Raw genomic sequence first — 27868 nt, 5'->3', positions numbered from 1 at the left:
ACCATCAATTATGGAGGGACAAATAGGAAATGTGGGGCCTCAGGCCACCCAATCCCGATGATGTATTCATTAGGTAGTCTTTTCCATTCTTTCATTCTACCCTTCTACTGCTCTTCTACTGCTCTTCTACTGCTCTTCTACTAAGTACATGTACATACTTTGTATAGCTTGTAGTGTAGAGTCTACCCCTCGACTACCATTCATCCCAACTCTAATCCTCCCGGCGAGAGAGATTCGAGTGCAACTTATGCTCCCGCATGCCCATGCTGACCAACGCTCCCAGCACCGCCAATCCCAGCAGTGTAAGGAATACCGCCCGTAGGGAGTCAATGTACGCATCCAAGACCCCTGGGACCCAATCCGCGGGGAGACGGTGGATCTCATCCAGACTGTCTCGGATCTTTGAGATCAGCTCTCCCGCATCTTCCCGATCGCCAAATCGTCTCCAGAGCCCCGACTTCAGAATGTTCTGGAACACGGCGGAGGCCACTGTAATGCCAATCGTGCTACCCGTGCTGCGGAAGGCGTAAGATGCAGAGGTGATAACGGCATGATGTTCGTGGTCCACGGCAGAGATCAGTGCCACCAGGGTAAGAGTCAGCATACTGCCGTAAGCCGTGCCCATCAGAAAGAAGTAGATAAACGGGAGCCATGCCGGAGTCGTGAGCGACAACGTGCTGATCAGGATGGAAGCGACGACCAGAAGAGTCAGGGTAATGCGGACAAACACCTTGTAGCGCCCGGTGGAGCGCATGAGAACGCCAGCCCCCAGCGAACCAATGGACGTTCCAAGGGCTTGCGGAATCAACCGCACGCCGGCGGCGGTAGCGGAGAGGCCCTGGACCTGGAAGAACAAGGGCAAGTAGAACAACAGCCCGAATACGGTCATGGTGCCGAACCAATTGGTCAAGCACGCGGAAAAGACCGTCCGGTCAAGAAGGAGCCGGACTGGGATGACCGGCTCCGACGCAATCTTGGCCTCGATATAGAGGAAGAGGGCAAAGGACACGGCGGCTAGCGGCAGCGAGATCAGGATGAGCGGGTGCGTCCATGGCAGTTGGTTCCCACCCGTGTTGAGTCCGAGCAGAAACAAGACAAGTGTGGTGACCAAGGTCACCGCTCCGAGGAAGTCGACCCGTTTCAGTTTGGCATCGTCGGTGTCCTTGACTGGCACTTTTACCATGACAGTCACCAGAATGCCCGAGACCACAATGAAGGGCACTTGGATCAGGAAAGCCCACCGCCAGCCCAGCGTGTCGTTGATCCATCCGCCAAAGACACCACCCAGACCACTTCCAGCACCGTAGCAAATGTTACCAATGCCCTGCCAGATTCCTCGCTTCCGAAGCGGAACCAAGTCCGAATTGATGATGGTAGAGATGGCGGTCAGACCCCCTCCTCCAATGCCCGCAATGACACGACCCGCTATGATAGCACCTTCGCTTTTGGCGAGTCCACACATCAGCGTCCCCGCGGCGAAGAAGACATTCGAGAATACCAGCCCTGCCCGACGAGAGAATATATCCGTCAGTCGACCGCTCAGCGGCTGGAAGGCGGCATTGGATATCAGGTAGGACGTGGCCAGCCACGATAGCAGGGACAAGGAGTGGAAGGACGAGGAGATCGGAGCGCTCAACGTTGCGACAATCGTGGTATCTAGTTATGGTAAGCTAGGGAAGTAGCAGAGAAATCAAAGAGAAAGTCACGGACCCAAGGCAGCAAGAAAGACGCCAACCCAGACACTTCCCATCACCAGGATCAGCTCCTTGGTGGTGGGTTCATCGGCTAACGGAACCGGAGAGTCACCCGGCTGATTGAGATCATCTTGCCTTTGGTCCCCAAGAAGAGGCGTCTGCTCCGATACCGGCCTTGTGGACGGGATATCTGCTGCGGATTGACCAGGGGACATCTCTATATTAGTATCGAGGTCGATTCACTGTACCGCGACATCTGACAGCGCGGGATGTTGGGAGGTACTCCAGATAGAGTGCAAGGATGACGATACCTTATCTCCCGCGCGGCAAGGCGGCAGAGTTAGTCAGCCATCTTTCAATTTGTTTCCGTTCACCAAACAACAACAAGTAAATGAATTGAGAACTCTCTTCACTCCAGAGATAAGAGCATAATTCCCAGACTTTGGAGTAGAGATACCATCCATGATGTCCGAGGGATTTCCCGCATGGTAGCCTTCTACCCCTGTCCCGATCATCAATCATTGAGACCTGTTTAGTCATGAGTTTTCTTCTGTTGCCGAAAGCCCTAAGCTACTTGCACCCGGAGCCTCTTACCCCTGACGAAATGAACTTACGGAGTTGGCCATCGCTCTCGCGCATAGCCTATTTATGGACTAGACGGTTAGACCTATCAATCCGGCACCCATGCCAGCCGTCACTACCTAGTCACTAGTGATCCAATAGATGACTTGATGACCTCAGGGTGTTGACAAGGCCTTTGAAAGAAACCAAGTGTGAGGACAGCGCGATCTTGAACCGAATGGCAGCACAGACATCGGATGAAACAAGATTTCAACGCTTCTCGCAGAGCCATTAAGCGATCTCCTCATGAGACGGACCCTTGCCAGTTGGACGGCCCAAGATGCATTTTACGCAGCCAGCCCGAAATGAAACGACTGCGATAGATGAAAAGTAAAAGATTGGAGGGGCCTCAAATGGACCCTGGGGAATTTTATCTTTGTTTTTTGTTTTTTCCCTTTCGCTTCGCACCGCTGTAAAAATCTACAAGGTCAAGAGGCTTGCATTGCAAACCTGGCTGTGGTCAAATTGAATCCATGTTTAGGGCAATTTCCGTGACTTCATATAGATGACCCCACCAGAGCAAGTGGTTTGGCTCAAATAGCTTCGAATAAGCGTATTATCAGGACCTTCCTTTAAGTAATAGTGGATCAGTAGCTCATTTGCTTCTATCATCATCGGTTTACTAAGTCGTCAGATCCTTCGAGCAGCATTTGGAAAAGTTTTCTGACAGGTTAGAGCTTTGTATTCCCCCCCCTGAATGGAAAGTCGTGTTCCCGTTTGGACCAGCATTTTAGGAGGTTAGGGAGTATAGGCGATGGGGGGAGAGTTAGGGTTTCCCGAAATCGCAACAACTCATCTCCGGTCAACAACAAGCTGGGACGGGCGATTTAGGAATTATCTAGTTTACCAATGGACCTACACCAACGGTGCAAAGGAAGCCACCATGGCAGAAAGAGAATAGTCGGGCCCAGATCGACTGGTTCGTTGTCAATAGATAGATGATGGGGTGACTCTTCGTCCGTTCTCGAACCATTCGGAGTCGTCCACCAGCTCGCCTTTCAAACGGAGCACTACCAAGTTTAGTCAATTGGTCCATGTCAAATCCTTTCCCTTTAATTCTCCCCTGATGGGCACGGTGGACCTGAAACAGGCGTCTGCGGGGTCATGACGGTGGAAAATGAAGCTTGCAGAGAGGAAAAAAAAGGAGTCAAAAGGGACGTGGTGGTGCTAATGAAAAAGAAAAAGAAAGGAGGCAGCAATAGCTAGGCAAATTACGGAGTGGACAGGCAAGCGATCATCACCATCAGGACCGTGCCCCCGTCACGTGGAATACAAATACCTACTGGGAGATGCGAAATCATTGTCTGCTTTGTTCTTTGTTCTCTGTTCTCTAACCTCAGTCACTCTTTTAACCACGTCCTCAACAACTTCATCGTCGTGATCTTCAGCCGGTGACCTGCCAGGCTTCAACTACTCGCTTCTCTTTTACCATCAGTTACTTCTACCTAATATTTCCAAATTATTCATAATGGGTTAGTGCCATTGCTTGTTTTATCTGAACCGATGAGAAGAAGATCAGCTAACGTAGAATGCAGCGCCGGCTTTCATTGCTAAGTTGAAGACCAAGCTCAAGTCTATCTTCAAGAAGAAGAAGACCGACCAAGAAAACCCCGAAGCTACTCCTGCTGCTGATGCTGCTGCTGCGGAGCCCCCGGCTGGTTCGTAAAGAGATTATGAATGACTTATGGGAGCCCTAATGGCTAATGATGCCAGATGTCCCCGCTGAGACCCCCGCTGAGGGAGCGAAGCCGGAGCCCACTGAGCCTGTGACATCCTCAACTGCTCCGGTTCTGGAACTGAGCACGGGCGCACCCGCAGAAACCGTGGCGGAGGACCACGCCGCGGAGAAGAAGGCCGAGGCTGCTGCTGAAGCTGCTGCGGACAAGCCTGCCGAGACTGTTGGACAAGCAAAGGGTAAGCCAGCCATAACCCGACGACGAGGCCTTGACTAACAGCCTGCGTCTAGCCGAAGAGTCCAAGTAACCGAACTCATGGCGATGAGCGATGCGTCGTGATCTCCACGCATCTTCCATTCTTTTACCCTCGAACTCCTTAATACCTTGCATCTCATACCCAGCATTGACTGCTACCGATTTTCCTTGTGCTCTGTGGCCGATACCATCTTCTCAAAATACCCTATCTTGTTTCTGTTAGCTTGGCATCCTTCCATACCGTTTTAATCGTCTGAACCGAACTCAGAATAGACCGACATGTGCCGATTTAGTCAGTCGCAGTAGAAGTGTAGAATCCGTAGAAGAAGATAATTGTTGGAACATGATATCGGCACGGGTATCATAGGCTAAGAATGAATGGGAGACATAATACACTTTCGAAAGGCCTCAGTCACTTCCTCCATCCGAGGAAGCACCGTCCTCCACCCCAGCAGGCTGTGCAGCTTGACCTTCGGCGGTGCCAGCGGCAGCGGCAGCAGCTGCTGCAGCGGCCTTTTGTTCTCTGGCCTTTTGTCTCCGCTTGAGCTTCTGCTCGCGATTCTTGCGGTTGCGTTTCTCCGCTTTACGTTTCTCTTCCTCCTCCTGCCGCTTCTTCGCTTCATCCTTGGCCGAACGGCGTTTCCGCAGCTGGATGCGCCGCTTCTTTCCGGGCTTTTTGCTCGAAACCGGGACTCTCTCGGGCGGATCGACCACACAAGTCGTCGGCTGGGTGTCGATATCACCTGCATTCTTTGATCCCTTCGCCGTCTTCTCACTCTTCAGATGAACCACTTTCCAGGGAAGATAACAACCAGGCTTCGAGAAGCACAGTTAGCAAGCGTGCTTCCCCCACGACACAATTATCAGCAAGGAAAGAGATGTGACACTTACCCACGGCACCTGAGCGAACCCCAGCATCTGCAGCCCAGATACTGCCACCTCCTCAAACTGCTGCCTCTTAGCTCTGAGAATCTCCTCCTCCTGGCTGTCCGCCTTTCCCCCCGTCATCGACCCCGGCGCGGTGAAGTAGTGCCCATACCCACGGAAGGGGTTCACCAAGCGACCATCCTCCAGACCTCCAGCCCCAGGAGTAGGAGACCGGACCCGGATGCGTAGTTTTTGCGCCACCCCCGCCGCTGCGGCGGGGTCCGTCACCTTGTTCTCGTTTGCGTCCTTGCCGTCCGACGTCGCACCAGCCAAGGGTTTCGTGGCTGTCGCCGGGGCAGGAGCACTGAACAAACGGAATTCGAATTCTTGCTCCTCTTCATCCGCGTTGTGCTCGTTGTCCTGTGGTTGGGTGGGTTCAGGGGCGGCGTATGCGGGTGCGATCAGGGCGTCGAGATTGAGCAATGCCCCAAGACGCTGCTGGACATCTGGAAGCGCGGATTCCGGGGGCGGCGATGCGGGAGGAGATTCTGAGTCTCTGGAGAGTAGCTCATCGCGTCGAACGCTAATACGGGAGCTCTGTTAGTGGGATTGTGGATTGGAGGGCACTGAAGAACCGCAAGTCGTGACATCGGCATACCGTTTTGCCATGGGAAGGTCAAACATGGTGTCGGTTTCGGGAAGTTGTCACCAGTCGGATAATAGAAATAAGCAAGCTAATGCTTTCTTTAGAAGGAGAATCGATCGCGTTACAGATCTGTTTGTTTATCTGCGCTGCGGGCTGGTGGTGACGGTGACTCGTTGCCGGTTGGTTGGTTGGCGGGTTGGCGGTGGAAATGAAAATTGTCGGTCGTCGGCCGCGGACAGCTTTATTTCCACCAGTGGTTTTCTGGTGCGGCCACGGCCCCGGAGCATTGGCTGTACGTATGCATCGCGCTTGTTCAATTGATTGTTGATTTCAGGAATTGATTGGACTGGAGATCTGCCTCCAATTTTAAGTTGCTTATATGAGTATCTTTGTTTGCATCAATCACTACTGGTATAATTATATCTAGATCCATCTACGTACTCTTATTTTGAGAAGGGAGTAATCACTGTGCTGCTACTGTGTACCTAGTAAATTACTGTATAGTGGCTGGATGGTGCGCTAGCGCCACGCACGGGCCACATGTGTCCGACGGATTAGGCATAGAAGGAAGAGCGCCAGCCCGTGGCATTCATGAGGTTCCCGGATAACTTGCTCCACCCACGGGCGCCTCACTATCTCGACTTGTACAACCACCACACCACCAGCTTCATCCACCACCACCACCACCCAAACACAACCCCTCCTTCACCTTCAGTATCACCGCCTGGTGCGCTCCTGTACATTGCACTTCGCCAACCAACCTTCTTTTGAATTGAGACCGTCTCTCGTTTTTCAGCTCGCTTTATCACCCAGTTCCGATCCGTGTTATCTCTCATCCCCAGCCAACGTCACACCACATCCAGAAACAAGATACTTTCCTCTCACCTTGACTAGAATACACCATCACCATAGCCAACCAACCATAAACAATCACAATGGGTATTTGCGCCTCATGTCTGGGGCGTAGTCCCCCAGAAAGCCAAGATGTACGTTTCCCATCACCCCCCCCCCCCCTTCAACTCCATGTCTTCTCCTTAGCCAGACATTGCGCCGGAAGCTCGCCGCGCAAACCCTTTTTCTTTTCAGGACAACATCCAAAGTAAATCCCCGCTAACTCAAACTGCAAATCTCATAGAGCGAATCCTCCCGCCTCCTCGAAGAAGACATCTACAACCAACCCGGCTACGGCTACGGATCCCTCAACAACGCCAGCCCCAGCAACCACCCGGATCCGGGCTACCTGAAGCGCGAACGAGAAGCATTAGAAGCCATCTGCCAAAGAGCCTCGGAGTAAGCGCAACCCACAGCTTTTCTTGTTACATTTGGATTCTGTGCGAGCGAGCGGATTCCTAACTCAATCTAAGCTCCGTCATCGACATCTGGTCGATCCAACCCCAGCCCCATCTCCAACCGCATGCGACCCTCCCCAGCGCCGTCGTCGCCCCCTCCACCTCGACCTCCGACGCCCCTCCGCCCGTCAAGGTCACGAAAACGGACACGACCCCCCCGCGCGCGCCGCGCCGATCCGCCGCATCGCCGAAACCCGGCGGGACGGTCCCGAAGCATTGGGGGGAGGTGGTGATCAACACGCGCAAGAACCGGTCGCGGCCCGGTTCGAGCACGGATGAGGACGCGTCGAGGGATGTCTTCGGGGTGTTGAAAGTGACCTAACCTCGGAGAAAAGAATCGATCAAAAGTAAACCCAAACTAGGGCGGGTAAAGGCAGGGGAGGAGGAGCAGAAGCGCACGGACGTGTTTCTGTTTGAGCTGAAGAGCAGTAACGGCGAACGAGCAACACTGCGCCAGCTCTTTGCGAGCTGTTGCTGAAACAGACATAAGCAGCTTGACTCCAAGATGAGGGTCGCCAAAGATACTTTTCCTCATCGGTCGATAATCCCCCCTCTCTCTCTCTCTGCCTTCCTCATACGCATCCTCAAACTCATCTTGCATTTTTCATGGGTCGCCGGGCGACGACGGGCGTTTTTATTGTCAATCTTTCTGATCTTCCGTTCTCTTGCCCCCCTTCTTTGGAGCCTTCATATCTAACTTCTTCTTTTTCTTCTTCTTCTTCTTCTTCTTCTTCTTTGCCGTCATCTTCTGATGGTAGATTCCCATGTTGAATCATACCTTTCCCCCCCTTTTATAATACCCTGGCTTAGCCTGTGTCCTTCCTCTTCATTTCATTTCTCTCTTTGAATGTCGGATTTCTTTTTTTCTGTTCTGTGTTTGTCATCTTCCTCTCAACTTTGGTCTCTCTGTGGTGTGATGGACGCATGAGCTGTTTTTCCTGCCCGATTTCTATGTAGTAAGATTGTTGCCCCGGCTACTTCGGCCTGAGGCGCGCACTTCGATACCATCTCAATTGAGATCTATGACATAGACAGTTGTTGTTTGTGCCACTGTGCAATAGACCGTACCAATAGGCATGGCAATCTTGGTTCTTATTATACAAATCCATAAAGTTTGGAATTTTCTGTATTATCTCGAAAAAACACGGAGTGTTGGGAAGGATAGAGACAGATGGGCCGTCGCTGGTAGGTAGGTGGGTAATAGTACACCTAAGCTGAGCACCTTCCCAAACCAGCTCCAACCCATCCTACAGCATCCCCAACAACATCCTCATGACGAGGGGCAAAGACATTTCGATTGCACCAGTGGACTTCAGCAGAAAGGGAAAACAAAAAAGAGAAACTCCGCCATGGAACGCCTTCCAGCCTGACACCGGCATGATTTCACTTGATAAGATGATAAAAATAAATCGCAAATCGCGAGAGGGCAAGGAGAAGATAGGAGGCGGAGAAGTAAAAGGATGAGACAATGCCAATGCGATATAGATGGGAGTATAATGTCCAAATCAGGAGCAGAGAAAGGTTGGGAAAAGAAAAAAAGGTGACTGAAACCAGTCTAGATGCAAGGGCATGGTTGCGAAGGAGGAAAGCGGACGATTGGTACAGTACCTCTAAACATCATCCATCGTACCGGCCGGCTCCTCGCCACCGGATTCATAGCTCCCAGCCGAGCTCAGCTCGTCTTCCGACTCGGTGTCTTCGCCGGCGTCGTCGACGGCGTCTTTGCTGGCGTACTTGGCGACATACTCTGTTGAATATGGATTAGTATGTTTGCGAGTCTGACTGGGGATGGAGGAATGGATCCCCTTACCTTTCACTTTAGCGTCGTAGGTCTTGGGCTCACGCATGAGCATGGCTGCTGCTTCGCCGTTGAGAGGGTCGGACGGGTTGGGGTAGCGGAGGAGCTGAGGGAGGAAGACCTCGAAGATGTTGATCATGTCGTACATGGGGGACCAGGTCTGGTTGATGACGTCGAGGCAGACGGAGCCGGAGCTGGGTGGGGAGAAACCAAAGGTGAGTTGGGGAAGGTTATGGGGAAAATCGGACGGTTGGGGTTGGGAAATAACGGTACATACAGCTCATCGATGTTCGGGTGAAAGATCCGGTTGACAAACCCGATGCTGGGGCTCTTGTATGGGTATTGATCGGGGAGTTCGACGTGGATCTTCCAGTGGCCACCAGCGAACGGAGCTTGAATTTGGTTAACAAACTCGACTTGGATTGAACCGTGGAATGCGAGACCACTCACTCTCCTCAGGGCCCTTGAAGCGGACGTAGAATTCTTGCCTGGTGGTAGGTTAATAAGTCACGAATCTCGGGGCAATGAGACGTACACTACATCGATTGTTAGCAAATGCAAGGCAGCTTGGTCCAGAAGGGCAGCAGCGTACTGTTATCATTGACCAGAGTCACCTCATAGTCACTCATCAACCTATTTGTCCATCAGCATGATGCCTATGTATTCCGTCCCGCTCGAATGTCTTCGTGAATCCCATCTCCATCGGCGGCGTAGGTACAAAGGAACGGCGTAAACCGGGGCGCATACATCCTGTGACCCATTAGTTAGCTATCATGCGATCGCGAGGCACTTATGGCGTAGCATACTTCATAACCTGTCAAAGAACACCGCCGTCAGCATTTCCGCCACTCTCGTGACAGGTACGGAAGGAGGATACTCACATCGGTCTCGATTCTCCGCTTAGGGCTGCTCATTTTGACGGATTGGGGGATTTGGAATTCTCGTGGGTGATCGTTTCAGTATGGGGGGAACGAAACCGGGTCTCAGTAAAATCAAGCGACGAAAAATGTCGGTGTTGGAGGTTGAGGTCTTCCCCAAGGTCGAAGCGGGGAAGCAATGAGCGGGGCGAATCTGGGTAGCGATAGGGCAGATGTAAAGGGCCAAGGCGCTGAATTATTGAATCTGGTTGCAGAGAACGCGAATACCGAGTTGGAGGTAGAGAGAGGTGAGTTGTTCAGAGAGTCAGGGAGGTTGAGAAAGAAAGAGAGTATGAGGGAATAAAAGAAGAGGAAGCGGGAGGAGAAAGGGAAGTAGAAGTAGAAGTAGTACGAGAGGAGGGAGCGAAAGATGGATGGAGATGATGTGACGGAACCGTAGTTAGTCTAGTTTGACGGGTCAGGCCCGGCAGTCACTCAGTTAGTTAACTCACTGTTAGGAGGCGGTCAGGCGCTGGGTTCCTTTCCCGGTTCCATGGAATCATTGAGTGTACTGTACTGCTCCGTACTCCGTACTCCGTACAACTACCCGTGACGCCATGCTACACTACAACAATTAAATTTACAATTCCTCATTTTTCAGCCCGCCAGCTATCTACTGCACATCCTGGCATCTGCACAGTGGCCCAAGGCCTAACCCTTCCCAATCCACTTGAACCCAACCTTAAGCCGGCAATCCTGCTTATCATTGGCCCAAGATCAGGAGCATACGGATGGGTGTCGGCCTTAGGTGTCAACTGGCCTCGCTGTCATCTGCTCTGCCTCGACAAACGCAATCTATTGAGGTATGCAAATAATTGAACTGGATATCAATATCACCAACACCACCATTCATCAACATATACTCCTCTTCTAGGGAAGGCTATCGCCACACCTTCGAGTGCTATTTCGCAGGACACAGAGAGGGATTTTTTCTCAATCCACCTCCACGAAATCAACATGGACTCCCCCTCCCCCCACGGCCCCTCAGCCCGCAACTCCCCCAACCCCGATCAAACCAGCCTCCCTCACAGACCAGCCAAGCGCACGCAATCATCTGACTCCTCCGCGTCCACTGCGCAACATACCCCCATCCCCGACGACAAGCATGGCGCCGATCTACCGATGAACCTATCCGCCTCCGTGGTGTTGACCAGTCTGCCCCGTGATGCGCATCAAGCATTGGCGGATGCCGAAGCCGTAGACAAGGGCAAAGGCAAGTACAGTGCTCGTCGTATTTGCCCATCTAGCAAGCATCACGCCTCAGCTGCCCCAACCCCCCAATCCGTGAAATCTACTTTGCAATGATCAGCGGTCACCGATCCGATCGATCGGTTCCACAAGCCAAATCGCCCATCGCCCACCTTTTGCCTTCCGTAGAACTTATCGCACTAACTAACCAACCATCCCGCAGTCACGGTGCGATTTCAACCTCTCCCCTCGGCCCCGATTCTCAAAACCCGGGTCTTCAAGGTCAGCGCTTCGCAGAAGTTCGAGACCGTCGTCAACTTCCTCCGAAAGCGGCTGGACTGCAAGGAAACCGACTCGGTCTTCTGCTACGTCAATAGCGTCTTTGCGCCGGGGTTGGATGAAGGGATTGGGGGGCTATGGCGGGTAAGTTCTTCCGGGGGTGTCGCGATGATAGGGCCCTTGAACTCTTATCTTTTCATCTCTAGTGTTTCAAGACGGACGAGCAGCTCATCGTTGCGTATTCCATGACTCCGGCTTTTGGATGACAGACATATCCGGAGTCTAGGTTGATGTTGAAGGAGTGAAGGAGTACGTACTGCATGTCTATCTTACATGTTTGTCCGCTGAACAACACGACTAACAGCACGTCAACTGACCTTAAAGGCACGATAATCTTGACGATATTATGAACAGAATCTCCTATGGGAAGATGATTATGGGAACATGGAAATAAAAAGGTATCTATACAAAAGTAGACTTGCGCGCACCAACAAACGACAGGGAATCCCACCGGGGTATGTAAGGGAATAGAACCGCGCCAATGAATCCGATTGATCAACGTTTCTGGTTGTCCGGGCCCTCTTCGACGATCCTCTCGAACTCGGCCAGCTCCTCCTTCGGGATAGCATAGGTGTACTCCTCCGACGGATACGCGCGGCTCTTGACCTCGTCGCGATACTGCTCGATGCCCTTGATGGCCTCGCCCCAGACATCGGCGTACTTCTTGACGAACTTGGGGAGGAAGCGGCCCGGCGGGAAGTTGCCGGTCATGTCGATCTGCACCAGCACCTGGCCGGAGCAGCCATTGCCGGCGCCGATGCCGATGGTGGGCACGCGCAGCTTCCGGGTGACGATGGCGGCGATCTCCGCGGGCACCGCCTCGACGACCATCATGAACGCGCCGGCCTCCTGCACCGCCCGCGCGTCGCGCAGCAGCCGCAGCGCGCCCGCCGTCGACTTGCCCTGCACGCGGAACCCGCCCAGCGAATGCTGCCGCTGCGGCGTGAGCCCGACGTGCCCGACCACGGGGATCCCCGCCTGCGTGATGCGCCGGATCGTCGGCGCCATCTCCTCCCCGCCTTCGATCTTGACCCCCTGCACCCGCCCTTCCTTGACGATGCGGATCGCCGACTGCAACGCCTGCTCCGGGGAGACCTCATACGACCCCATCGGCAAATCGGCCACCTAACCAGACAACACAGAAATTAGCTCCCAGATCACAAACCCAACTTCTCTCTCCTTTCCCGGCATCCTCCCTCATATCCTTAGACAAAAGTAAGGGTGTAAAAGACATACCGTAAAAGCCCCCTTCACCGCCCGCGCCACACTCCGACAATGCAGCAGCATCTCCTCCATGACGATCTCGCTCGTGTCCTCCATCCCCAGCGCCACCATCGCCAGACTATCCCCGACCAGCACCACGTCCATCCCCGCCGCCTCGGCCACGTGGCCCGACGGGAAGTCATGCGCCGTCAGCATCGTGATCGGCTCCCCGCGCTTGTACATGCCCCGCAGCGTCTGCAGGGTCACCTTCTTCCGGGCCGGGGCCGCGCTCGCCGCGCCCAGCGGAGAGTGCGAGCTGTGTCGGATTTGGTTCCGTGGTAACCCATGTTGCGAGGAGAGGTGGGTTTGCGTGAGGGTCGCGGCGCGGGAGAGGACGGGGAGGGGGAGGGGGAGTGTTGGTGTAGTCGTCGTAAAGGGGCGGGAGAGAGAGCCGCAGACAGAAGAGGGGATTGACCGGCGGAGGGGGAGGAGGAGGAGAGCCGAGGGGGTTCTTGACGATGCCATTGCTTCTGTTTGATGTTGTACAACCGAGCAAGAAAAAAAAAAAGTTGGAGGTGAGGGGAATTGGAAGTAGGAAGTGAGAGGAGGACGAGAGCTCGGTGAAATTTCCCCGCAGCACCAATCCACCAGTCCAGAAAAGCCCAGGGTATTTCAACAGTAATCAGTCAGATGAGAGAGGCGAATCTGACACCCAAAAAGAATAACAAAGATCCGAATGCGGCAAACGGAGTCGGATTGAAGGAGTGGAAAAGTAGTACTGTGTAAGGCGAGTGCAGTGTGCTGTGACGTCGTCGCAAATGATCTCTCTCTCTCTCTTTTTTTTTTTTTTGCCTTCCGGCGGGCCAAATTGTTAAAGGTACTTCCGTACAGTAACTAGTAAGTTACACTGTACCAGATAGATCAACGGAGCTTGAACGGCAAAGCTACCCCAGGTACTGTACCTCTCCCAAACAAAAAAAAAAAAAAAAAAATTGAGTTTTAGGTAGCTAAGGAGATGATACAAAGTATGATCATAAACAATTATTCCCGCAGACTGGCGAGATTTCTCAGACTTTATACCACCGACCCTGTGTAAGCTGTGCTGGCATATGCAGCGTAGTCCCGAGCATCAGGGAGGGAATGATTCCGAGGTCCCGGGGCGTAACAACAGGACTGCCCAGTGTACAGTGTACACCGCTTGGCTAGTTTCGATATACTACACAAGCTACAGCGTAAACCTCAGACTCAGTCGCAGATGGACTGATATCTACGGTGTAGATGGTTGATTGTTGAGAAAGTGAACTGGGTCGCGTGCTGGTATATGCGGCGTAGTTGATGTACTCCTCTCCAAGTTCCTTTTGTCCGATTCTGCCGGTCTTAATGTGCCGTGTCGGGGCGCTCGGTGGGTTGCCACTGAGACTTATTGGTCGGAGAGAGGGGCGGTGGCTTCTCCGCCGGGGGTTTGGCTTGTTCCGGTGCCGATGAGGGGTGAAGCAAATGGGCCGAGGCATTTTGGGAAGGTCCGGGGTGGTATGACAGGACAGCCTGGAGGACCAGGACTGCCTCAACAGTTGGGAGTTGACAGAGTCAGTCATCCTATCTTGGCAGTGGACAGTAGAAGAACACTAAGTTACAGGCTATATGATACCACTACACTCCTTAATACGTGTTAAACCCCGAGTAATTCATCAAGTATTCCATTCCTATGTAAATTGCGGATAAGAGCTGCTAACCAGCTTACTAGCCCTACTTACTATAATAGAAAACGTACCAAGCTACCTAGGTAGCCAGTCAGGCCTAGGTCCAGTCCATCCCTCAGGGACCTAGCAATAGCCACAGCAGAAGGGAACGGACAGCAGGAAAGAGATAGACACAGACAACCACCGAACGTAAATGCAAAGCATCAAGCATCAACACCAATCCAGGAATGCAGCCCCTTGTATGCAACCCCCATGAAACACATCAACCCATGATTGAACCGAGAATAGAAAACACAAGTAGAAGAGTAGACGACCGCAGGCAAATGGAAAGGGGGGAGAAGAGGACGAAACAGGCGACGTTGTCAATCACATTGCATTCGGTTGCCATCGCGAATCTTATCACTGAGGTCGGACAGCTCGCCTCCTGCAGCTGAAGCGTGACCGCATGCATGATTGCAAGACAACGCCCTGCAGCCCGCACAGCCTCGTGCCCGATCCCCTGCTTTCCTGGCTTCAGCTGCCACGTGGGCCTTTCCAAGAGAAGAACTCCCGCCGCTGTCAGGGGCCGTTCCATGCACATGCGCTTGCCTCATAGCTCAAGGACGGACAGCACGAAATACTGCCAAAACCCAAAGACGCCAGGTGTCACTGAACATGCTGGCTGAGGATGTGAATAGCAATAAACATAATAAGAAATATAAAGAAGGAAGAAGGAAGGGCAGCTCTGAAGAATATAGACAACGCTAATACATCATCAGCTGACGATGAGGGGACCTGCTCGGAACCGCATGCAGAGGTGTATGTGTGTCATTCGACGAAAGGAAAAGGTGCTAAGGCCCATCGTATATTATCCCTTGCTGAGCATTGGGGAAAGCAACACGGCGACTCATGTGATGAGTCGAGAAATGCGATATATTGTGCATATCATATATCCACCTTTTTTACTGTATTCTCGTGCCAGACCATTACAAAGCAAGCTTAGGCTTGAGGGGTCTCTCCAGCTGGATGAGCAAGGAATCGAGTTCAGCCCAGTTAGCTCTGTTGATAGCGAATTTGCGGTGCTTTCGAGTCATGATGTGCTAAACAGCGGTCAGTTGCTATCTTCAAACGCGGTTCGGGAGGTCTCACCTCATCAAAGTCATCGAATTTATCCCGGCAGTTTTCGCAATAACCTGGCTTAGGGTCTCTCCGTCGCTCCTTTTTCTTCGGAGTGGTCCCCTTTCGAGTACTCGCGAGTCGCTTAAGTGCCCCGGTGCCCTCTAACTGCGCCGTCTCTTCCTCAAACACATTCACAGCTTTCTCCGTGTGGCTTAGATTACTCGGTCGATTCTCATGGGTTCTCGGCTTCAAATTCGTGTTCATGTTCGTGGTTTGGTGCGATAATGGCACCGTGCCAGCGGCAATCACCCCGTTCCCTTTCTCGAGTACCTTCCGCTTCAATTCATGGACTTCTTTGCTCAGGCCAGCCTTAGCCCCGGGTGCAGCGGCAGTCGAAGATACCATTTGGGAGCGGATGGCAGAGGTGATGTTCGAGGGCTGCACCCCTGACGCTGCAGGTTCACGGCCATGGAAGAATGGACCCGTGCGCTGCATTGGAGGTGGGCAGAAACTCTCTGAGCTCTTCCTAGGCGACGGTGGTCTAGCCGGCTGCATCTCCTGCATCTCAGGCTGGTTTGGTTCGCCAATGACCTCTGCGGGGCTATATTCCGGTGTTGCCTCCTCAACTTCATCTGGGGTCTTGGTGATCTCCGGCACATTCAATTTCGTATCTCGGATTTCTTGGACGGGGACAGGTTTCGGCACCGGCTTCTTCTCCTTCTCGCGTTGACGGGCGCGTTGTCGGTCCAGCTCCTTCTTCGTAGGCGGCTCGTCGATGAACGGACACTTGCCCAGGGGTGCACTTCTGAATTGCGGCCAGGTCCCATCCTGCCGTCTGGCAACCCTGGCGTACTCACGGACCATGACAGGCCGGGTCTTCTCATCCATGTCATGAACGTAGATAAAAGGGCCTTTGAACAAGATCTGCTCCTTGAGAACTGAGTGAGGATTCCGGTCAGACGGACCGTTAAGCTCATTTTGAAGCACTTGTGAGAGGTCGTTTTCCCCCTTGACCCTGGTGTGGCCAATGACGGCATTTGTAGTTCGAGTCGAACCCGTATGGCCCGCGATATCCCCATCATTAATAGTAGCAATCATCCGCTGGAGTTTTTCGATAGCCCAGATCTTCATGCGCATTTGCCGGGCTCGGTGCAGCACATCCATTCCTCTCTGTTCGCGCCGTGCATCGTTCTTAAGGGACATGTGAAGGTGGCTTTCGGCGCTCTTGTCGAGTAGAGACGGATTGACGGTCTGCAAGGTCCCATCCGCATTCAATTGTTCTGTAGGTTCCGCGTTGATCTCGGTCGGAGTCACGGTGTCATTTTCAGGGGGGATGGGGCGAGAGGTCACGACGTGGCTCACTTGACGCGAGAAGAATTTTTCTTCACGCTATAGAAGGTCAGCAAATGTGTCAATGGCACACGAACGGACATATTCCAGGCATGAGTACACCTTGAGCCCCTTTTAACCAGAGGCTCTCCGGTGCTACTGAAAATCGAGGTGGGCTGGGGGCAAACAAAAACTTACAGCTCCTAGAGCCAGAACCTGTCTTGAGCATTTGCTTCGAACATCCTCCGGGATACTGTCGAAGTAGAAGACGAATTGAGGGAAAGCCTTTCGGTAATGTCTCTGCCACTGTCGCATGGCATCCAGCGTCTCAGCGGACGGCTTGTCGTTTCTGGTAACCTTTTGTTGACTCTGACGTTCCTTGTCCCTGACGGCAACCAACTTCCTCTCGAACGCGCTGGGCTGGGCATTGTTGGTCCGACGTGTAAACAGCTTAGAGTCCGGGTTCTGCAAGGCGGAAGTTCGGGGACGGGTGGGTGACCGAGCCTCCGGGTCCTGGCCATCGACTACCTGCTTCTTCGGAGGAGGCTGGCCGTAAGGGATGTCAAGCTGGGTTGACGTCGCCCGGAGACGTTTGGCCGGCACGAGGCCTGACCTGTGGGGGGAATTGGTAGCATTCGGCACGTTTGCGAGTGGTCGGCGAGTCGACATATTAAGAGTGGTTCGAGGGGAGGGTGGGATGAATACTGCTGCCATGTGGTAACAATAGCGGCAGCACTATATGAACGAGGAATAAGAGTAGGAGGAGTAGATTGGAAGAGCAACAAAGGAGGGGCACTCCAGACGAGCACGCGATGGGATTACACGTCTCGACGAGCAGTGAACTCGATCAGAAAAGGTCCATTGTCCACGCGATTTATACGATAGTAACAGGGAGTGGATGTGAACAAATGAGACTTGGATGGTCCCTTAATTAGAAGGGGATCTGACCAACAATCCCAAGCCTAAAGGAAGGAAGAGTAGGAGGGCAAGGAGAAGTAGGGGAGGAAGAGGAGGAGGAGGAGTAAGTAGAGTGGTTGGTGGTTGGTAGTGGTGGTGGTAGTGGTGATGATCCAAGAGAAGAGCCAGGCTAAGCGTGTCAGGGAAGGTTGGTGGAGAACGGGCGGGTTTGTTTTGGCTCCGGGATGTGCGCCTGACAACAAAAGGCGTGCGCGAAGCATGAGCCCTGCCTCCTCCAAGAACATTCTTAATTAATTCCCTCGCTATTCAGGCTCTTCACTGATTGCCTGATGCTCAGAGTGAATCTATCTCGTTTCCTTTGATTCTCACCTGTGAACAATCTGGTTGTATCTTCGACTCACGAATTCGTCTTATTGAGCCAAATTGAACCAAACCTGGACGCGTCCAGACAATCCCATTGAATCACAAAATGTATGACGTCTATCCTAGCACCGAAACTTGGTTTGTATGTTTACCTGCACCTGAACGAGGTCATTACCTCTAAAAATGGGAGAGTTGGTTTCTAGTTTACAATTAAATCGAAGGGTATCTATCTAATATTCCTGTTTCTTCTATCCTAATCCCGAAGGGCTTCAATGTCTTCGACCTAAAGTAGCAGCCAGCGCGTCAGCAACAAATCAAGACCGATGGAAAGCAAAGTTTACCTCTTTCACAGCTTCTGTAGTCAGAACGATAGGGTTCTCGTCACCGATACAAACACTATCCTCAATGCGAATACCAATTCCGCGGAACTTCTCCGGCCAACGGTCGCTTTCGGGGACATACAGGCCACTGGAAAGAAGAGTATTAGTGTGAACATAACAGAACCTGGGCAAGAAATACGTACGGCTCCACTGTGATACACTGTCCTGCCCGTAGAGTATAGCCACGAGAATACCCCGAGCAATCATGGACATCAAGCCCAACATAGTGTCCCACGTGGTGAGGGAAGAGGATTCCCATGGCCTGTCTCAGATCAGTACCTCGAACACTAGATTAAAATGGCGTAAGGCGGCACTTACATCGCCAGAGACATCAAATCCGAGTTGTATCAACTGTTCCCGCAGACCGTTCTCAGCAATCGTATGCAACCGATCCAAGCTCACCCCTGCATCTTCCCTGCAGAGGGAGAGACAGTGGCGGTGCACGCTCAGGACCGCATTGTACAGGTCCTTCTGAGGGTCGGTGAATTTGCCATTGACAGGCCAGGTTCTCGTAATATCAGACACATAGGTGCCCGTTTCCTATGACACTGTCAGTGCTTGGTTTAAGAGCTCCTTTGGAGAGGATACTCACTCCGCCTCCGTCAACAAGGACCATGTCTCCATCCCTAGGTGCTCGTATTAGAACATCACCTGGTAAATACGACCGCATATACTTACCGGAGCACATCGTCATTTCTAGTGTAGTGAATGCTCAAGGCATTCTAAACATGTTAGGGTCGGTCTGTCGTCAAGCATTAGGTGGATTGAACTTACGGAACCACCCGCGACAACCGGGACAAAGGCACTGCCATCGCAACCATTGCGTCTGAAGTTATACTCGAGGTATGCGGTCAAGTCTCTCTCCTTGGTGAATGTCTGCCTCATAGCTTCAGTGAACGCTCTGCCGGAAGCCTGTCCCACCCGGCGCATCTGTACGACCTCGTCTTCGCTCTTGAAGACTCTCATCTCATTCAGTATCGGCTTCAGTGGCTTGACCTTGCGGTCGTCGACCAGTTTCTTCAGCTTCTCGGAGGTAGCAGTGGGTCCGTAGAGGAAGCGATGAAGGGACGACCGCCCGGGGTTCAAGGCGGGAATATCCGTATAGATCGCCGTAGCATCCGACAGAATCTTGGGGAGCAAATCTCCAATGCGATCGATGTCCCCTGACTAGAATCCAGTATATCATCAGCGCCCGATTCATTCTATGTGACGGTACAAGCATCCCTACCTCGTCCGCGTTGAAAACATCGATGGCAGCACGGGTGCCTGACCGGGCTCCATCCCAGAGTTCGGCCTTCGCGTCCTTCTCGCGCACGTATAAATGGAAGAGATGATTATTCCCTGATCCGTCATTTGCTGCCAAAAGGGTTAGCACAGAATACCCTCGGCCTGTTTCGTTCGTATTCCGCCATGTCAGAAACGCACCGACGATAGCCAGCGCACTGGGTTCGTTGAAGCCAGTAAGATAGAAGAAATTGGAGTCTTGACGGTATTCATTGAAGATTCCCGCTGCGCGATAGGTGACCTCCGAGGCAGCCAGCACAGCTACAGCATGTTTGGGTAATTTGTTTGCGAGTCGCGAGCGGCGCTGGGCATATTCGAGGGCGGTGATTCCGGGGGTCACTTATTCAGCAGGACCATGATCAGTACCATGGCACAAGATAATGAAGAAGCATAGTACAGAGCTCTGCTCTACTCACATTCACCCGGGTTCAAGATATGAGGATGTGTCTCGTGAAGCGGTTGACCGAATTTGAGTTCTGCGGCGGAGATGGAAGCATAAGTTCGGCGAAGCGCAAGACGCGGTTGGCGCTGTTTGAGCACCGAACAGCTAGAATGCGATAGGAAAGCGGAGGGTGTCTGGCGGGAGAGGTAGCGAGGCCATTGGCGGAGAAGTACTTTGCATGTCGACATGCTTATTGAAGTACCACCATTGAAGGTGCGTCGAAGGCGCTTATCTGGAATTTCGCGTACGGCGTATGGTTCGGATCTTACAACGGTGATCTCCAACATCCGGGGTCCCAAGGTTTCTGTTCCTGCCTCAGGCACAGATTACATGCTCGGCGCTGCCAGCCAATCAACATCAAGTAGTTTCCGATGGTTTCCTCCATCGCTGTTTGTATTGGCCGTGGCTTCACAACCGCAGTATCTCGGAGTTGAGAGACGTACCACAGCCCATGCTTCTTATTGCTGAGAAAGGTAGTCGATTGCGAATGGTACATAAGTGATAATATTACTATGTGTATACCATGTGAACCTGCTTACTGGAAGAGTGGATCTAATCTTTTGTAGGATTATGAGTGACTCATGAACAATATAAATACCTAGTAATGTCTGGGCTCACTCAACGCCTGTAGAAAGAACGCACTTTCATCCTTCCATTCTTTCTGTACTGGACAGCGTCGAAACCACATTATTTTGTTCGATTTTCATCAAACTTGCTAGGGACAAACCAACAAAATGGGAAGGACTCTAACATATCCCAAGAAACCGTCAAACACCGTCAACCGCTACAAACATCGAGGTAAGACAGTGCCCAAAGGGAAAGCACAGCTCAGCTAACCACGATTAGCGACCTACGACCTCGGTGCCATTCATTCTATCATCAACTCCACCCAGGTCCTTCATGTGTCCTTCAGCCCGGGGCCGTCTGAGCCCTTTCCCGCGATTCTACCTATGATCGGGCAGATGGGCTCCTTCGACTACCCATCCGCCAGCATTGACGAGCCTCTGGACTGCTACCTTCACGGCTATGTCAGCTCTCGAATCATGAACCTTGCGCGCGACTCGGAGGGAGAGGGCCTTCCCGTCTGTGTGGCGGCCAGTAAAGTCGACGGGCTTATCCTATCACTGACGCCCAACTCCCACAGCTACAACTACCGCTCTGCCATCATTCAAGGCTACGCGCAGCTGGTCACGGATGAGGCGGAGAAGCTGTACGCGATGGAGCTCATCACGAACTCCGTGCTCGCGGACCGCTGGGCCAACACGCGAGTGCCGCCCGACCGCGCGGAGATGTCCTCCACCGTCATTCTTCGGGTCAAGGTCGTCAGTGGCAGCGGAAAGATCCGCGATGGTGGGGTGTCCGACGAGAAGAAGGATACTGGCAACGAGGAGGTCACCGACCGGGTCTGGACGGGCGTGGTGCCTGTCTGGGAGACGTTTGGAGAGCCTGTCCCGAGTGATCAGAACAAGGTGGCTGAAGTGCCGGGCTATATCAGCGCATTTGTGGCGGCGAAGAATGCGGGAAATTGTCAGTATGCGGAGAAGGCCATTGGGGTCCAGCTGCCGAAAGAGGAGCAGCATTGATATGTGTTGAGTTGGAGTACTTACCTGGATCTGCTTTTTTTTTTTTTCATTTGTTGATTTGTTGATATTTTTCTTAGTCAATGAGCGGGTAGATATTCTTGAATTGATTGTGCATCTGAGCTATTCATAACAAGTTCAAAGTAATGGAGGGTGAGCCGGAATTGCCTGTCGACATTGTGCGGGGTATGGTGAGGGGATCTGGACGTTGATAATGCTACTAGGTAGGCTAGACACAAGACTTTGCCAACCAACTTCTGGGTAATAGGACGGACCACAAGACATGAGTCCTCAAATCTTCTCTCAGAGCAAGTCAAAGTATTAGACGGGAATGTTTTGGTATTACACTAATTAATGGATCATGTTGGGGATAAAGTTCATTATCGCATATACTTCGGTGGCTACCCCACGTCATCGCTTAGCGTCCCCCCTCATCGGAACGCCAACATGCTCTTTCTCAACTTCCAGATTCTTCAAGCGATCGGTCAGAAGGGGAAAGGGTATTCCTCACTGTGCCTACCTAGAGTCGACTTCTCTCATTGCTGCTATTGTGACTCAATTTGTCCGTAGCAAGGCTGGCTACTAGATACACGGACCTACTCCACCTCGTTCCAGAGGCTACCGTCATGGCTTCGTCCCCCATACCAGCAGCAGACCTCAAGTCATTCACAGACCACCTTAGAGGGTGCAAAAGGGTCATTGCCCTTCTAGGAGCTGGCATTTCCGCCTCCTCTGGACTTCCCACCTTCCGAGGTGCTGGCGGAATTTGGCGATCCTATGATGCGACTGCACTGGCAACTCCTGAAGCATTCAACGCCAACCCAGACCTGGTATGGCAATTCTACAGCTATCGAAGGCATATGGCCCTCAAGGCCCAGCCCAATCGTGCACATTACGCTCTGGCCAAGCTGGCCAAGAAGAATTCCAAATTTATCACGTTGACACAGAATGTTGATGGTGAGTCTGACACTGCGCTCCCGAAGAAATGAGGAACAAAGAGAAATTCAAAAATTGTTTTATTCGCACACTAACCAGTTGACTTTTTTTCCAAAAACGCAGGTCTCTCGCAGCGAGCAGGTCACCCCTCTCACCAGCTCCACCTCCTCCACGGCTCTCTTTTTACTGTGAAATGTACGTCTTTCTACTGCAGCTACTCGCGCGAAAATGACTTTACCGACCCAATCGTGCCTGCGCTCGCCCTTCCAAAGGGTGCGGCAAGTCTCGATCCATCACCCGAAGACTCGACAGGTGAGCGGGCGTCTCGAGCTTTAGCGGGCGCGCTGGAGAGTGGAGAAGGTGACGATGCTGAGCTGGATATCTCCGATGAACGGGTTCCTCTGCCCGCGCTGAGTCCCGACGTACTCCCCCGCTGTCCGGAGTGCAAGGAAGGGCTCCTACGGCCCGGGGTGGTGTGGTTTGGGGAAAGTCTACCGCTACGAACGCTCGACTATATCGACAAATGGCTGAGTAAGGACACGGTGGATCTCATACTGGTGATTGGGACTAGCTCGCAGGTCTATCCTGCGGCGGGGTATGTCGATAAAGCGCGCGCAAGGGGTGCAAGGGTGGCAGTCATCAATATGGATCGCAACGATGTCGGGTCTTCTGGGTTGACTTCGAGGGATTGGTTCTTCCAGGGCGATGCTGGAGTCATCGTACCCCAGATATTAGAGCCTATAATTGGCAAGGTATGATAAGGAGGGGGCCAGAAGAGGGTTCTATCTGGCTATCTAGAATGATTGCATAGCAGACTACGAAAAGAAGAGAAGAGCGGGGTACTGCTGCTTCACCGCAATTTTCTTGTGGATACCATCGTAATACTGTGAATTTAATGGACGTTTCCGATTTGGCTTACCAGTCTACAAGACGTCATGGTTCTTAAGTTAAGTCCAAGCTCCAATTTCACTCTACATCCCCAGATTTTCAGCCGTCAAGGCCCTGTGTCGCAGGCTCAAGTTCCATGTTGGGTCCATGCGTCCGAAGCGGTTGCCGGGGCAAAGAGGGGGAACCAAACCAAACAAATGATAGCGCTATCGATAAAATGTGGCAGGCGCCGGCACTAACAAATACGTACTCCGTACTCGTAGCGGGATCTTCTTTTTAGTCTATCTCAGCCCCTCCTTCCCTTCCCCTCCATTTCTTCTCCAGTTCTAGAATAACCTAAGCATCCTTTGCTCGATCATGATCTGAAGTGAGTTTATGCTTGAGGTTCAGCCTTCACTTCACCCTCATCCCTTGCGTGTACTGCCATGCCTTCACCTTTCGCCATCATTGAGGGTGTGTGCCTTGCTAACCACTTGCTGGTCTTACTGAAGATCAAACTAGACTTCCCATTCAACCAGACCTGGAACTCAAAGAAGTTATTGGACTGCTCTCTCGGAAGCTCGATGCACACAATAGACGCATAAACAAGCGCGGAGCGGCAACTACTAACCTACAGGACCGTACCAACAACAATCCCCCATAACCATTACTCAACATGGCGCGCGAAAGTGATGCTCCGATAGACCCCATGACGCCTCGCCGGCCAACTGACGGGCAGCAACAACCACAGCGACAGCAGCAGCAGCAAGAGCCTCGTCGTGTTCATCCAGAGTTCGGGAAAGCAACTCCTCTTCGCCCAGTGCAACACCAGAGTCACGCTCACCCGAGCCAGAAGACTCACCACCCGAACTCTTCCACCACCACCAACAACAACCGAGGCAACCCTTTCAACATTCCCAAACCCAATCAGGCTCGCCCCGAACATCACCGACCCCAGCAACATGCACGACCTCAGCCCCAGCCTTTCCCCCATCCCAAAGGACCGATGACCCCAGGCCCTGCTGGAGCTTTCTCTACCCCTCGTCGGGCAGATCACTACGACCCTTTCAAGCCCGTTCGTCCCTCTGCCTATAACAACAACCGCTTCTCCCGCCCAGTCAACGACGATGTCGTCGAGATTCGTCGGCCAGAAAATTATACCTTCAATACGCCGCGGGCGCCCAAGACTTTCTTTGCCTCCAAGCCCTCGGCCATCAAGATGTCAAATGCGTCGCGGAATCTACAAAACTTCGTTGATTTAACTGGTGAGGGTGGGTTCACGCCGAGTGCGCGGCCCAAGAATACAGGGTTCGGATCGATGGATGTGAACGGGTTCGTGGATACAGCGAAGGCGAATGAGAATATTAAGGCATTGTTGGAGGGGGCATTTGAGGATGACGAGGACAATGACAAGAAGAAGGACAAATCAAAGAAGAAAAAGAAGAAGGACAAGAAGAGAGATTCCAAGAAGGAGAAGAAGGATTTGACGAAAGAGAAGAAGCAGGACACCGTTGACATTGATGATCTTGCCGCGCAGCTGGAGGGTGTGACGGTGAAGGAGACAAGAACTTCAGATGACAGTGAGGATGAAGATGAGACATCTCCGAGCTCGTCTAAAGCCTCCGCTGAGGATTCGGCGAGGGAAAAAGAAGAGGAGATTACCAATGAGGTTGATGCCGAGTCAGAAGATGAGGAAGACGAGGAAGAAGAGGAGGAGGAAGATGACGATGACGGGACAGTGGAGGGCCTCAAGGTCAAATTACTTCCTCACCAGCGCGAGGGTGTCAACTGGATGTGTGATAAAGAGACTGGCCGAAACAAGACGAAGGGTGTCCTTCCTAAGGGTGGTATCCTGGCTGATGATATGGGTCTCGGAAAAACCGTTCAGACGATCGCCCTGATCCTTTCTAACCGGAAACCTGCAAATGGATTAAGAAGATCTAAGTCCGAGGATGAGGACAACAGTGACGATGACGAAGAAGAGGATACTCGGAAACTTCCGCCCGGTCTCAGCAAGACCACTTTAGTCGTCGCACCTCTGGCACTTATCAAGCAGTGGGAAGCAGAGATCCAAGACAAAGTTGAACCCTCACACAGGCTTCGTGTGCTAGTTTACCACGGCACTGCACGCGCAAAGGCGACAGACAACTTGGAGGACTACGATGTTGTGATCACTACCTACGGAACTCTGACGTCGGAGCATGGTGCGATCGACAAGAACAAGAAGAAGACGGGCATCTTTTCGGTCTACTGGTATCGGATCGTCCTGGATGAGGCCCACACGATCAAGAACCGGAACGCCAAGGCAACCCAGTCTGCTTGTGCTCTCGACGCTGAATATCGGTGGTGTCTATCAGGAACGCCGCTGCAGAACAACCTTGACGAGCTCCAGAGTCTCATCAAATTCCTACGGATCAAACCATTCAACGATCTAGCCAATTGGAGAGAGCAGATCACGAAGCCCATAGCTAACGGTCGCGGTGGTCTTGCCATTGAGCGCTTGCAGGTCTATCTCAAGATCTTCATGAAGAGACGGACCAAGGATGTTCTGAAGCAGAACGCCAACCTCAAACCGGGAGAAGAGGGCAAGGGAGGTGAAAAGAAGAAGTCCAATGGCTTCCAGATCGTCAAACGAGAGGTCGTCAAGGTTGAAGCCGAATTTATGCCCGGGGAATTGGACTTCTATAAACGCCTTGAACAGCGTACAGACGACAGTCTGGAGAAGATGATGGGCGGTGAAAAGGTCGACTATGCCGGCGCGTTGGTCCTATTGTTGCGCCTCCGGCAGTCGTGCAATCACCCCGACCTGGTCAAGAGCGATCTTGCAAAGGACAAAGATATTCTCCTGCAGACAGGAGCCACTGGTAGTCAATCGTCATCTAACAAGAACGATGACCTGGACAGCATGGCAGATCTGTTTGGAGCACTGAGTGTGGTGTCCAAGAAATGTGATATCTGTCAGATGGATCTTAGCAAGGACGAGGCATCGGGCGGTAGAAGCAGATGCAGAGAGTGTCAGACTACGTTGGATACAAACGTGATGACAACCGACAGGAAGAAAAGGACTGGTCCCAACGCGGTTATTGATCTGACACAGTCACCTTCAGCGCGCCGCTCTGAGGCCCACACGGCTCGACTCCGCAGAAACAGAAGAGTGGTTCTCGACAGCGATGACGAGGATGACGAGGATGGCGAAGATGGCGAGTGGATAGTCCCAGAGAATCAGCGCAAGGAAGCCAATCTAGGGAAGGCTGGGGGAACCGACGATGAGGATGCTGAGGGGGGCGGTGAATGGCTCAACTCGGATGATTCTGATGACACCGACGAAGATGAACCGGATTCACCGAGTCGGAAGCCTACGAGCATACGCAAAGAGACTCATGGCCTTGTTACTGTCGAAAGCGAGGATGATGATGACATCTACCTAAATCCTGGGGATGACGCCGGCGACGTCCTCCCATCTACCAAAGTCCGTCATCTCATGAAGATCCTCCGACGTGAGTCGGCAGACCACAAGTTCATCGTCTTCTCGGTTTTCACCTCCATGTTGGACAAGATCGAGCCCTTCCTGAAGCGCGCGGGGATTGGATTCGCGCGGTATGATGGTGGCATGCGTAACGACCATCGCGAAGCAAGCCTCAACAAGCTTCGCAACAATAGTGCGACGCGGGTTCTTCTGTGCAGTTTGCGAGCTGGTGCATTGGGACTGAATCTCACAGCCGCAAGCCGTGTAGTCATCCTGGAGCCATTCTGGAATCCTGTAAGTTGAACTCGGCCTACTGAGTTTGAGAAATCGTACTGACTTTAGAAATCCAGTTTGTCGAAGAGCAGGCGATTGATCGAGTTCACCGACTCAATCAGACCCGGGACGTCAAGATCTTCAAGATGATCATCAAAGGCACGGTGGAGGAGCGGATTCTTGACCTTCAGGAACGCAAGCGGGAACTCGCGAATGTGACCATCGAAGGCAAGACCGCAGCTGCCAAGCTCACGATGAAGGACATGATGGCGCTGTTTGGCAAGGATGCTGAAGCACGATACAACGGAGACAGCAACATCGACTTGACACAGACCACTAAGCTGTTGGCCTCGGGGGCTGATGGCGGCTCTCCGTACGTGAGCAAGAGCAGCGCAAACCGATCCGCCGAGTCGCAGTCGCGTGAGCGCAACCGTCAGCAGGGCAACCGTGCCTCTCGGACGGAGGATTCAGTGTATGGAAGACGGTGGTAATCCAGATGATGGTTGCATGATCGAACTTCGAAACGCATCGTGTGATGGGCCATGTACATGGATCCTTGGCACGAGGTCAATGCATTGGAAGGTGTTGGTTGGGGGTTTAGCTAGAAGGATACACGGTTTCAGGACATTTACTAGTGCATTACATGTTGTTATGTGGATATGGATAAAATCATGATTCC

General features: G+C 52.5%; 12 protein-coding genes across 12 annotated transcripts; 6 read left to right on the top strand and 6 right to left on the bottom strand.

Moving 5' to 3' along the window:
• Positions 1 to 55: 55 nt before the first annotated feature.
• Positions 56 to 2076, bottom strand: BO66DRAFT_475710 (MFS multidrug transporter). The gene is made up of 2 exons (XM_025653268.1): positions 1711 to 2076; positions 56 to 1656 (listed from the first exon to the last, which is right to left on the bottom strand). Exons 1-2 carry the CDS (start codon positions 1907 to 1909, stop codon positions 212 to 214), a joined length of 1644 nt encoding a protein of 547 aa, XP_025498350.1. The 5' UTR covers positions 1910 to 2076; the 3' UTR covers positions 56 to 211.
• Positions 2077 to 3543: 1467 nt separating this feature from the next.
• Positions 3544 to 4392, top strand: BO66DRAFT_396104 (uncharacterized protein). The gene is made up of 4 exons (XM_025648384.1): positions 3544 to 3787; positions 3851 to 3973; positions 4029 to 4229; positions 4282 to 4392. Exons 1-4 carry the CDS (start codon positions 3784 to 3786, stop codon positions 4296 to 4298), a joined length of 345 nt encoding a protein of 114 aa, XP_025498349.1. The 5' UTR covers positions 3544 to 3783; the 3' UTR covers positions 4299 to 4392.
• A 262-nt stretch (positions 4393 to 4654) lies between these two features.
• On the bottom strand, positions 4655 to 5797 carry BO66DRAFT_336006 (DUF2011 domain-containing protein; the record flags this gene model as incomplete). The annotated part of the gene is made up of 3 exons (XM_025644262.1): positions 4655 to 5062; positions 5138 to 5696; positions 5772 to 5797. The coding sequence occupies 3 exons, from the start codon at positions 5795 to 5797 to the stop codon at positions 4655 to 4657; spliced, it is 993 nt and encodes a 330-aa protein (XP_025498348.1).
• Positions 5798 to 6306: 509 nt separating this feature from the next.
• On the top strand, positions 6307 to 6612 carry BO66DRAFT_233870 (uncharacterized protein). The gene has a single exon (XM_025642782.1). It carries the CDS (start codon positions 6351 to 6353, stop codon positions 6528 to 6530), a length of 180 nt encoding a protein of 59 aa, XP_025498347.1. The 5' UTR covers positions 6307 to 6350; the 3' UTR covers positions 6531 to 6612.
• On the top strand, positions 6613 to 7448 carry BO66DRAFT_233871 (LAMTOR1/MEH1 family protein). Its single transcript, XM_025642783.1, has 3 exons — positions 6613 to 6745; positions 6895 to 7049; positions 7124 to 7448. Exons 1-3 carry the CDS (start codon positions 6695 to 6697, stop codon positions 7428 to 7430), a joined length of 513 nt encoding a protein of 170 aa, XP_025498346.1. The 5' UTR covers positions 6613 to 6694; the 3' UTR covers positions 7431 to 7448.
• Positions 7449 to 8718: 1270 nt separating this feature from the next.
• BO66DRAFT_443923 (E2 ubiquitin-conjugating protein UBC8) lies at positions 8719 to 9820 on the bottom strand (the record flags this gene model as incomplete). The annotated part of the gene is made up of 8 exons (XM_025651555.1): positions 8719 to 8855; positions 8919 to 9100; positions 9184 to 9298; positions 9357 to 9389; positions 9499 to 9539; positions 9633 to 9656; positions 9713 to 9720; positions 9788 to 9820. The coding sequence occupies 8 exons, from the start codon at positions 9818 to 9820 to the stop codon at positions 8719 to 8721; spliced, it is 573 nt and encodes a 190-aa protein (XP_025498345.1).
• Positions 9821 to 11518: 1698 nt separating this feature from the next.
• On the bottom strand, positions 11519 to 12796 carry BO66DRAFT_415826 (3-methyl-2-oxobutanoate hydroxymethyltransferase ECM31; the record flags this gene model as incomplete). Its single annotated transcript, XM_025649561.1, has 3 exons — positions 11519 to 11572; positions 11879 to 12475; positions 12587 to 12796. The coding sequence occupies 3 exons, from the start codon at positions 12794 to 12796 to the stop codon at positions 11519 to 11521; spliced, it is 861 nt and encodes a 286-aa protein (XP_025498344.1).
• A 2229-nt stretch (positions 12797 to 15025) lies between these two features.
• On the bottom strand, positions 15026 to 17518 carry BO66DRAFT_233746 (protein serine/threonine kinase activating protein nimO). Its single transcript, XM_025642781.1, has 3 exons — positions 16879 to 17518; positions 15382 to 16740; positions 15026 to 15332 (listed from the first exon to the last, which is right to left on the bottom strand). The coding sequence occupies exons 1-3, from the start codon at positions 17392 to 17394 to the stop codon at positions 15219 to 15221; spliced, it is 1989 nt and encodes a 662-aa protein (XP_025498343.1). The 5' UTR covers positions 17395 to 17518; the 3' UTR covers positions 15026 to 15218.
• A 637-nt stretch (positions 17519 to 18155) lies between these two features.
• On the bottom strand, positions 18156 to 20310 carry BO66DRAFT_432610 (aminopeptidase P family protein). Its single transcript, XM_025650658.1, has 10 exons — positions 20042 to 20310; positions 19767 to 19964; positions 19570 to 19697; positions 19116 to 19508; positions 19020 to 19063; positions 18934 to 18967; positions 18660 to 18881; positions 18485 to 18603; positions 18303 to 18429; positions 18156 to 18244 (listed from the first exon to the last, which is right to left on the bottom strand). Exons 1-10 carry the CDS (start codon positions 20253 to 20255, stop codon positions 18215 to 18217), a joined length of 1509 nt encoding a protein of 502 aa, XP_025498342.1. The 5' UTR covers positions 20256 to 20310; the 3' UTR covers positions 18156 to 18214.
• Positions 20311 to 20619: 309 nt separating this feature from the next.
• Positions 20620 to 21771, top strand: BO66DRAFT_385253 (pyridoxamine 5'-phosphate oxidase family protein). Its single transcript, XM_025646135.1, has 2 exons — positions 20620 to 20865; positions 20914 to 21771. Exons 1-2 carry the CDS (start codon positions 20802 to 20804, stop codon positions 21648 to 21650), a joined length of 801 nt encoding a protein of 266 aa, XP_025498341.1. The 5' UTR covers positions 20620 to 20801; the 3' UTR covers positions 21651 to 21771.
• Positions 21772 to 22111: 340 nt separating this feature from the next.
• On the top strand, positions 22112 to 23462 carry BO66DRAFT_385249 (SIR2 family NAD-dependent protein deacylase). Its single transcript, XM_025646134.1, has 2 exons — positions 22112 to 22604; positions 22707 to 23462. Exons 1-2 carry the CDS (start codon positions 22274 to 22276, stop codon positions 23339 to 23341), a joined length of 966 nt encoding a protein of 321 aa, XP_025498340.1. The 5' UTR covers positions 22112 to 22273; the 3' UTR covers positions 23342 to 23462.
• A 320-nt stretch (positions 23463 to 23782) lies between these two features.
• On the top strand, positions 23783 to 27680 carry BO66DRAFT_385248 (putative SNF2 family helicase/ATPase; the record flags this gene model as incomplete). Its single annotated transcript, XM_025646133.1, has 3 exons — positions 23783 to 23838; positions 23963 to 27210; positions 27267 to 27680. The coding sequence occupies exons 2-3, from the start codon at positions 24127 to 24129 to the stop codon at positions 27678 to 27680; spliced, it is 3498 nt and encodes a 1165-aa protein (XP_025498339.1). The 5' UTR covers positions 23783 to 23838; positions 23963 to 24126.
• Positions 27681 to 27868: the final 188 nt, after the last annotated feature.

This window comes from Aspergillus aculeatinus, assembly GCF_003184765.1.
Source record: "Aspergillus aculeatinus CBS 121060 unplaced genomic scaffold BO66scaffold_78, whole genome shotgun sequence".
NCBI lineage: Eukaryota > Fungi > Ascomycota > Eurotiomycetes > Eurotiales > Aspergillaceae > Aspergillus > Aspergillus aculeatinus.
This window is presented reverse-complemented; position numbering and strand designations above follow the sequence as displayed.

Coding starts and splice junctions, on each gene's coding strand:
- BO66DRAFT_475710 (XM_025653268.1), bottom strand. CDS start 1,909: ATGTCCCCTGGTCAATCCGCAGCAGATATCCCGTCCACAAGGCCGGTA. Junction 1,657..1,710: donor CGTCTTTCTTGCTGCCTTGG/GTCCGTGACTTT, acceptor TACCATAACTAG/ATACCACGATTGTCGCAACG.
- BO66DRAFT_396104 (XM_025648384.1), top strand. Junction 3,974..4,028: donor TGCTGCGGAGCCCCCGGCTG/GTTCGTAAAGAG, acceptor TAATGATGCCAG/ATGTCCCCGCTGAGACCCCC.
- BO66DRAFT_233870 (XM_025642782.1), top strand. CDS start 6,351: ATGAGGTTCCCGGATAACTTGCTCCACCCACGGGCGCCTCACTATCTC.
- BO66DRAFT_233871 (XM_025642783.1), top strand. CDS start 6,695: ATGGGTATTTGCGCCTCATGTCTGGGGCGTAGTCCCCCAGAAAGCCAA. Junction 6,746..6,894: donor GTCCCCCAGAAAGCCAAGAT/GTACGTTTCCCA, acceptor CAAATCTCATAG/AGCGAATCCTCCCGCCTCCT. Junction 7,050..7,123: donor ATCTGCCAAAGAGCCTCGGA/GTAAGCGCAACC, acceptor ACTCAATCTAAG/CTCCGTCATCGACATCTGGT.
- BO66DRAFT_233746 (XM_025642781.1), bottom strand. CDS start 17,394: ATGGCAGCAGTATTCATCCCACCCTCCCCTCGAACCACTCTTAATATG. Junction 16,741..16,878: donor AGGTTCTGGCTCTAGGAGCT/GTAAGTTTTTGT, acceptor GACCTTCTATAG/CGTGAAGAAAAATTCTTCTC. Junction 15,333..15,381: donor AATTCGATGACTTTGATGAG/GTGAGACCTCCC, acceptor ACCGCTGTTTAG/CACATCATGACTCGAAAGCA.
- BO66DRAFT_432610 (XM_025650658.1), bottom strand. CDS start 20,255: ATGTCGACATGCAAAGTACTTCTCCGCCAATGGCCTCGCTACCTCTCC. Junction 19,698..19,766: donor CAGTGCGCTGGCTATCGTCG/GTGCGTTTCTGA, acceptor CCCTTTTGGCAG/CAAATGACGGATCAGGGAAT. Junction 19,064..19,115: donor CGGTTGTCGCGGGTGGTTCC/GTAAGTTCAATC, acceptor TAACATGTTTAG/AATGCCTTGAGCATTCACTA.
- BO66DRAFT_385253 (XM_025646135.1), top strand. CDS start 20,802: ATGGGAAGGACTCTAACATATCCCAAGAAACCGTCAAACACCGTCAAC. Junction 20,866..20,913: donor CAACCGCTACAAACATCGAG/GTAAGACAGTGC, acceptor AACCACGATTAG/CGACCTACGACCTCGGTGCC.
- BO66DRAFT_385249 (XM_025646134.1), top strand. CDS start 22,274: ATGGCTTCGTCCCCCATACCAGCAGCAGACCTCAAGTCATTCACAGAC. Junction 22,605..22,706: donor GTTGACACAGAATGTTGATG/GTGAGTCTGACA, acceptor CCAAAAACGCAG/GTCTCTCGCAGCGAGCAGGT.